General features: G+C 36.5%; 2 protein-coding genes across 2 annotated transcripts; one reads left to right on the plus strand and one right to left on the minus strand.

The window, feature by feature from the left end:
* Positions 1 to 2,401: 2,401 nt before the first annotated feature.
* Positions 2,402 to 4,028, minus strand: LOC306993950 (adenosine receptor A3-like; the record flags this gene model as incomplete). The annotated part of the gene is made up of 2 exons (XM_079604165.1): positions 2,402 to 2,528; positions 3,154 to 4,028. The coding sequence occupies 2 exons, from the start codon at positions 4,026 to 4,028 to the stop codon at positions 2,486 to 2,488; spliced, it is 918 nt and encodes a 305-aa protein (XP_079460291.1). The 3' UTR covers positions 2,402 to 2,485.
* Positions 4,029 to 6,213: 2,185 nt separating this feature from the next.
* Positions 6,214 to 8,126, plus strand: LOC306993738 (uncharacterized protein; the record flags this gene model as incomplete). The annotated part of the gene is made up of 2 exons (XM_079603737.1): positions 6,214 to 7,079; positions 8,048 to 8,126. The coding sequence occupies 2 exons, from the start codon at positions 6,214 to 6,216 to the stop codon at positions 8,124 to 8,126; spliced, it is 945 nt and encodes a 314-aa protein (XP_079459863.1).
* Between the last annotated feature and the right edge of the window lie 248 nt (positions 8,127 to 8,374).

The following is an 8,374-nucleotide window of genomic DNA, read 5'->3' on the forward strand; positions in this document are numbered from 1 at the left end:
TTCTGGAAGAGGAACGGCTCAAAATCCCTCTGGCCGCCGTGAAGGACTTGTATCTGTCATTCCCAAGATGAACTGATGCTGTAAAGGCTGCCAAACGAGACCCTACACCATACCAATACATTATTGTGGTCTAAAACCAGGTTATATTTTCATCGTCCAACCCCTGTGTGTGATTTCAGAAAGAAGTAAATAATCTGAGGCAAACGCAGAGTGCTGGTTAACAGGTTTGTGAAAGGTTTTGGAGGAACAGGAATATTATGGATATAGAGAAAGATGCAATTTAATAGCATCTAAAATAAATACTTGTAAGGGAAAAAGATTTGAAACACTGCTCAATTTTGATCTTAAAATGTCTGTGACTCTTTATTCCTGACACGGCCATGTTTTACATTTCTTACAAAAGCCAATAGAATAAAAACAGTGCAATTTGGGGTAACACTTTCTATAATTAATTATAGCCCCATTTATACTTATTTATAAGTATTAGCCTACTATTTTATAAATATATTATTAAAGACTCATTAAGACCTATTCTGCATTATAAGAACAGTTATAGTTACATTTATATATATATATATATATATATATATATATTATAATTGTAAGTCATACATTTGCTTTTTCATGTACTCGCTCATAATCCATTATTATACACTGATTTATAGATGATGACATTGTTTGCTGTACCAATTAGTTATCAATTATGTCTTTAATGGCTAATGTTTGCATTAGAGGTCATAAATGGTCATTTTGATTTGTTAAAATCTATATCTTCTCAACCATATGCATGGTATTGCTCATAGCAGTTTGAAATTACACTTTAATAATAAACTATTAAAATGTATAATGAGCACATCTTTATGATTTCTTAATATTTACTTTAAGAAAATTGCATCCTATGTTATCACTTTACTTAAAGCCATGAATGATGCATTTATAGAAGTTATTATTGTCTCCATAGTTAACGTCATTATTAGTTAACTTTTTTCATCTGTGCTCTATTAATTATCCTCATGTTTGTTGATCCCTCACATTCATTCTCTGGTCGGTGTACTTAAGTGTTACATTAAGTGTGTGTTGCCCTGCCTGTCTAAGTATTGTTTGTATTCCCCTCATTAAACTTCGCATCGGAACTTTATTCTTCATCTTCGTCTGCCTTCCTGCAACGACCTGTGACAATTATCACTCACAATAAGTACTTATAAGAGCAAAACACGGCTACTAATAACAGTATATTCCCTTATTTGAAATAAATAAATCTGAATCACTAAAAAGTCATTGTAACAATAATGTAATAACATTTTAGCAATGCATGTTGCATCTTTATAAATAACCATACGACTGACTAATTAATACTTATAAATCTGTGTATAAAGGATTATGAGTACGCGGATTAAATAAGCAAATGCATGACTTATGTAATTATAAAAAATAATATAAATGTAACTATAACTGTGCTTATAATGCAGTATATATAGGTCTTAATGAGTCTCTATAAATATATAGAATAGTAATACTTATAATTCATTATAAGCAGGGTCTTCATCGAAAGTTTTACTAATTTAGCAGTATGCTGGCGATATCAATTTTAGAGCTACTGTTCAAACTCTTACATCGTCTCCAAATTACCCCGTTACGCAGACAATAGGTTTAACCCAAATTATTCTCAATGTCTGAAGTGCAAAGTCGAAGGGGTGACTACATATTAAAGCCTAACACAATTATAGAAGACTTATATTTAATACACAATGTGATCTCAGTCCACTTGACTTTTTGTTGGGTGCTGCTGATAATAATAATAAAAATGCTTCAAATAGGAAATTGTTTAATCTCCTTACTTATGCTGCCCGAGAGCATTTTTCTAAACTGGATCTCTGATAAGCCATGAAGTTATTTGATTTTCTTTCACTGGAATATATCACTTACTGGTCAAAAGGGGAAATGGATATGTTTTATCAGACTCCTTTCTTTTAAGTGTCTCAAGATGTCACATATCTTTTTGCAAAACCTTGGCAGGTCAACATGAACCTATTTGTTGTTGTTGCGGTTCTTTGTTTGTTTTTGACGATGCATGTATCTGGATTTTGTCGGAATACTTGTGATCTTGTGATGTTAAAGAATTAATAAAACATTGGATAAAAAATGAAAATTGGATGTTTGGATATATAAATGAATTCATAGAAAACTGGATGCAAATCACTCTTATACAAAGTTACAAACAGATTTCACACACACAATGTCATCCTGGCACTTTATTTATCTGCCTTAAGTTAGTTGAATGTAAAATTTAAATGCCAAGGCAATCATATATTTGCTCTAATATTATGCTACTATTTCAAGATACAAGACGTGTCAAGCGGAAAAAAAGGAGATGGCCATGAAACTGCTCATACTTGTGTTTTAGATTCACAAATGTTTATTGAATATTTAAAAATAAAGCATTTTTAAAAGTCAATTTCTTAAGAAGTGATCTCGAAGATCTGTGCTACATCCTGTCTTCAGTTTTCTCTACATTCTGTGGTTTCACTCTGAGAAGAGATAAGAGAGCGTTTTCCATTATACAAACACATGAGTGAAACAGTCTTATGTAGAAAGGTTCAATCACAAAGAGCAAGATTATGGAAAGAAATAAGGCAATGCGTGATATTATCTTTCATGTGCATCAAAAATAAGCTACATTTTAAATAGAAAAAAACATACAGAACTGCTGTGTATCATGTTTGTTATCTAATGGACAGTAGTCTGTAATTGTAGTCTGGATCTAATGGACTAACAAAAGTGCAGACCTTTTGACCCTGGATTTTCCATGATTTTTCCACTCATTTGTCATTGTTTTAATTTATAGTCTGATTCAACATGACTCAGAATGCAATGACTTTTCTTATTTACAGGCCTACACAAAAAAATCCGTAATAGGGCATATTCCATAGCCTATTACTTTTTGTACAGGTTTTCGCCATATATTTTGCCCTTCGTTGTGTTGTGTTTTAGGGTTAAAGGAAATTTCTGTAATATATAGGCCTAACTGGATTATATCTGGACTCCGGGTAATAAACTGCCAGTAGCCTACTGTTTTTTTTTTTTTTTTTTACAGTTTATCCTTATTTTCAGATGTCCCATGCAAGTGCGTGTGCATGTGTGATATTGGATTACCCTTTGATCCTGCAGCATGGTGTTCTCCAGACGAATATACATATAGTGCTCCTGAGAGCAGAACAGCCCCTGATGTACAACACGGGTGTGATGATCGCATTGAGACGGGACAAAATGCGCAGAGGGTCTGTGCCATTATTTTTAAACAGATAGCACGGAGTCCCCCTAAAAGTACACACAGTTGAATGAAGAAACAATGGCAACCACGCGATCAGAAAACACATGGCCACTATTATAATGAGGTAAATGGACGCGCGCTTGTTGTCCCGTTCCGCGCTCGCCGGTTCGCGTTCTAGCTGAAATCTGGCGATGAAAAACAGCTTGAAGTTCAAGCCAATCATGATAACGACAGAGAAAATGTTCGCCACAAAAGTACCAAAGCCCGTCACTTTTTCAGCGACCCCAATAGTCACCAGATTATTAACAGCCACCATCAAAAAAGCATAAAGCCAGTAGGCCAGAATCACCAGTAATGTTCTGTTTCGGGTCATGCGCTGCGAGTATTTGAAAGGCGCGGAGACCGCGTGGTACCGGTCCGCCTGAGCGGCCAGAATCGCCATATAGGACAGACCCAGGAAAGTGGGAACTATATAGAAAGTGCGTGTCGGGGAGCCATAATAATCGCGTACATCCAGAACTCCAGCATAATAATAGGAGACGCCCGAGCAGAAGTCACTGAGACTCGTGCTGAGCATGTACATGAAGCGGTTCTCTCTGCGCAGGGATCTGTTCATCATGATGGAGAGAAACACGGACACGTTGAGGAAAATGATGGTGGTGGCGAGAATTACATTGAAGAGAAACAAAAGCACGTTCTCGAAACTAGTAAGAGGCAGCACGGTGCCAAGACCCGCATTGCTCTGAGAAATATTCATGAGTGAAGAGTATCAGTGAACGCAGGTGTAATGGAGCTCAGACATCGCGGATTAATGATTAGCGCGCGACTGAATCAGACGCTCGCGTGGGGCGTTTTTAAAATGAAGTGTAGGACTCACCGGGATTCACGTGGCACGTTCATGGAAGTTTCAGGGCCTGTTTTAATTAACTGTCTGCATATAGAAATGAGCGCACATAACATTAGGGACAATAAAGTAGCCTATTTTCCATTCCATATCTATTTTTCTTTTTTTAGTTACCAATTTATGGGCCAATATTAACTCTTCGGATACATGAATTATGACCTCAGCCAGGGATTTTTTTACTTATGTGTTGATCTTAGGGCATGAAAAACAAGATTAGATTTTTTTAAGCATATTTTTTCAAAGAGATTTTCAGATGTCCACTTGGGACAGTGTACGTTTTTGGTTTTAACTGAACTGAAGAGATAAAACGTACTGTAATGAAATGATATAAAATCATGAAATTCAGATTACTTTTTTATGTAACAAGTAATACATTACAAGTAACATGCATAATGTAATCAGAATGCTTTTTGATGTAACAAATAAAGTAACGCATTACAAGTAACGTGCATTATTTAATCAGATTACTTTTTATGTTACAAGTACAAGTAGCCTAACGCAATCAAATTACTTTTTTGATGTAACAAGTAATAATTTACAACTATTGTACATTACATAATCAGATTACTTTTGTTGATGTAACAAATAAAGCATTACAAGTTGTGCATTACATTGAAGTGGATTCTGGAAACCAATGCCGCTTCAATATCCTTTTGAGTGATTTGTGATGATGAGTGATTTATAATCAAGGTATTAATCAATATTTATCCTTCTACATATTAAATTATTTGAATGACTTCTTCAAGCTTATGAGATTTACTTAGAATTAGATGACTGTTTACTGTAATGTGCTTTCTCCATATTTTTGAGAGAGGCATACATGTTGAAACATATATTTACTCCTCTAGTCTAGCTGACCAAGACACTCACTCCAGCCTGTCTTCTATGTGACCAATTGTTAGTTAAAGCATTTACTGTATTTTTCATCTTCAGTCACTAGAGAATAATGACGAATATTGTCTGAACCTCTTACTAAGAGGAAGTATCTAATCATATGTTTTGGAAAATTTCTGTGGTCAGAGCTAGAGCTCGACAAAATCCAACCTAAGAAGCTGTGTGTGTGTGTGTGTGTGTGTGTGTGTGTGTGTGTGCGTGTGTGTGAGTGTGAGTGTGTGTGTGTGTGTGTGCTCTTTTGTTACGGGACACCCTGATATTCTTGAGGTGAACAATTGGCACGCAGGGGAGGTGAAATAACAATGTGTCATCCTGATAATCAATGGAGATATTCTTCTGACGAACAGCCATGTGACCCTAGACCACAAAACCAGTCACATGGGCCAGTCACATGAGATTTACACATCACATGAAATGTGAATAAATAAGCTTTCCATTGATGTGTGGTTTGTTATGATAGGACGATATTTGGCCGAGATACAACTATTTGAAAAGCTGGAATCTGAGGGTGCAAAAAAATCAAAACATTGAGAAAATCTCTTTTAAAGTTGTGCATTTATGTTCACGATTGTGCTGCATTCACTCACAAAAATACATGTTTTATATATTTACGGTAGGAAATTTACTAAATATCTGCATGAAACATGATCTTTCATTAATATCCTAATGATTTTTGGCTTAAAAGATCATTTTGACCCATACAATGTATTGTTGGCTATTGCCACAAATATACCAATTTTTTATAGATTTTGTGGTCCAGGGTCACATTTTCAGCTGCCCACTGACCTCTATGCACGAAAGGGTTAAAGTGTTTGCCATTTTTTTGGGGCCCACACTGTCGCTTTTTAATATTTTGACCGTTTTATAAAAAGGCTCATAAGAATAGGCTACTTAGACTATTATGTATCAAAATATCATGCATGATTGATCCACAAATCTCTTATTGCAGGCCCAACATCTCTCCCATCAATCACAGCGCAAGGGTCTCTGACACCAACCAAGCAAATAAAAATGTAAAAAATTCCCATGTGATATTATCTGAATCATTCATCAGTCGAATTTCAGTCTCATGGGATTGAGCCTCATCTACTTAAACACCCTTTAACCAGCACCAGTGTCTCCCATCTACTAAAGCCTCATTGCAATGCTCACCTTTAACCTAACCGTTCCACTCTCTGTTGACTTTTCGCGTCCTGAAGATTATTTGATATTTATGTTTCATATCCTGTTCGCCACATGTTCGTCTCTTCTGGCAGGGTCAGTGGTCATCGGCATCATGAGCACCAAAGCCCTTCGCTCCCAGAACCGCTTCATCTTCATGTTAAACACCAGCATCAGTGACACGTTAACCGGCGGCTCCGTCTTCTACCTCGGCCTGTTTGACGTCCAGGAGGGTTACCCGTCCCGAAACGGCACTTATTACATTTTACCGTCATTTCTAGGAGTGAACGTGTTGACATTTGTGTTTGCTCAGTTTGACAGATACCTGGCTGTGTGTCACCCCTTCTTCTACAAGCGTTACATCACGCGCGGGGTTGTGATCGGCGTTTGCGCGCTCTGTTGGATTTACACATATTCAATTCTTACTGTTCAAAGTGTCGTGCCTGTTGCGTTTGCCGCGCAAATGAACGCGTTTGGGGTCATTGTCCTGCAGGTGATCGTGGCCATCAAAGTGTTAATGACCGTCAAACTGTACATGATCGCGAGGCATCAGCTCAGCCGAGAGATGCCCAGCAGCGACAAGGAGAGCAAGAAAGAATCGCTGCGCATCATCGTTTATGTGGTCATTTGTTTTCTAATCTTGTGGGCTCCGTCTTTTGTGAACATCTCGGTAAAATATGTGACTAAAACCGGGCTGAGGTTCAAAAATGAAGCCACGAATCTGTTCGCGATCATGGCGCGATTGAACGCGCTCAGCACGCCCGCGCTGTATATTTGGGGCAGTCCGTCTTTGCGCGCGGCCGTCTGGAAATCAGTGTGGAGTAAAATATTCAAGAGAAGAACGACAAGGTTTCTTTTTTTGTTACTGAATGTAAAATCTTCAAATCCATGCACACACATCTGTAAAAAAATATTGTAGCCTAATATGTGTAGTAGGGCTATAGCCTACTATTTTACAATCTAAAATCCTTGATAACTTAAAAAAAAAAAGATATGTATCCTAATGAAAAACAGATCAGAAGTTAATGTACTAAAAACACACTGAAAGAATCCTTATATTATTCATATTATGGATTAAGACTTTTACAAGAGGAAAAAAACGAGAGCTTAATACAACATTTCGTATACATCTTAATGGAACAAGGGAATGGACCATTTCAGTTTGATTCGTATTCATAATAATAGCCTAGTAATAAAACAAAGAAAATGTTTAAATGTATCAATACTAATAACAAACTAAATGGTCCATCCGTTGTTCCATTTAATTAAGCTTATTTTCTTTACTCATTTAAAATGATTAATCCATATGAATAATATGTAGCTTTAGAATTATTCAATTCAATTTGATGGCATTTTACTATAGCTACAATTTAAATGGGTAAATCTAAAAAAAAAAGAAGAAAAAAAAAAGACTTGAGTGTAAGGACGTTCCAGACCATTACATTATTTTAAGAACGTTGGTCCTAACATTTAGAGAACTTTTAAAAACATAAAATTGCGGGAACGTTCTGTGTTGGCTGAGTAGGGTCCAAAAATCTGAGACTAGGCTACTAATGAAAATACTTTAAGCACTTTTTTTCCCCCAAATCAAGTTTCCCCCCAAAATCTTTATTTTCAGGTTGAAATGAAGGGGGAAAAGTTTTTCAATATGGTCTCAGACTTTTTAACCCCGCTGTATGAATCAACCGTCCACAGCTGAAGGCACATGACACATTAACGAATCCATTAAACATTTCCTTTGTCAGTGTTATTAATAATTGAATCATCAAGCTGTGTGCATCCTTCATCAGTGCTTTTGTGCGTGTGTTTTGAAACAGGGTGGACTCTGGCCATGTGAAACCCAAGAAGGGAGGAGAGAGAATTCTCAGCATCACACAGAGTTCCAGAGACACGTGAACACTGAAGATTATCTTAAATGGCCAATTGTACCTGAAATAAAGGAGATTCAGTTTAGAATCATCAATGTTTATCCTGCTGCTGAAATCTTACGGAAAAGATTTCGTTTTGAAGTAGATTTATGCTCAAAAGAGCCTGAAAGAAACCATTGAACATCTATTTATTTCTTGTCCGGTCACATTGCAGTTCTGGCAGGATCTTTACAGCTGGCTAATTATTGATATTCCTTCACTAAATGTATTTCAGGT

The sequence above is a fragment of the Phoxinus phoxinus genome, assembly GCF_949152265.1.
Source record: "Phoxinus phoxinus genome assembly, chromosome: 25".
Lineage (NCBI taxonomy): Eukaryota > Metazoa > Chordata > Actinopteri > Cypriniformes > Leuciscidae > Phoxinus > Phoxinus phoxinus.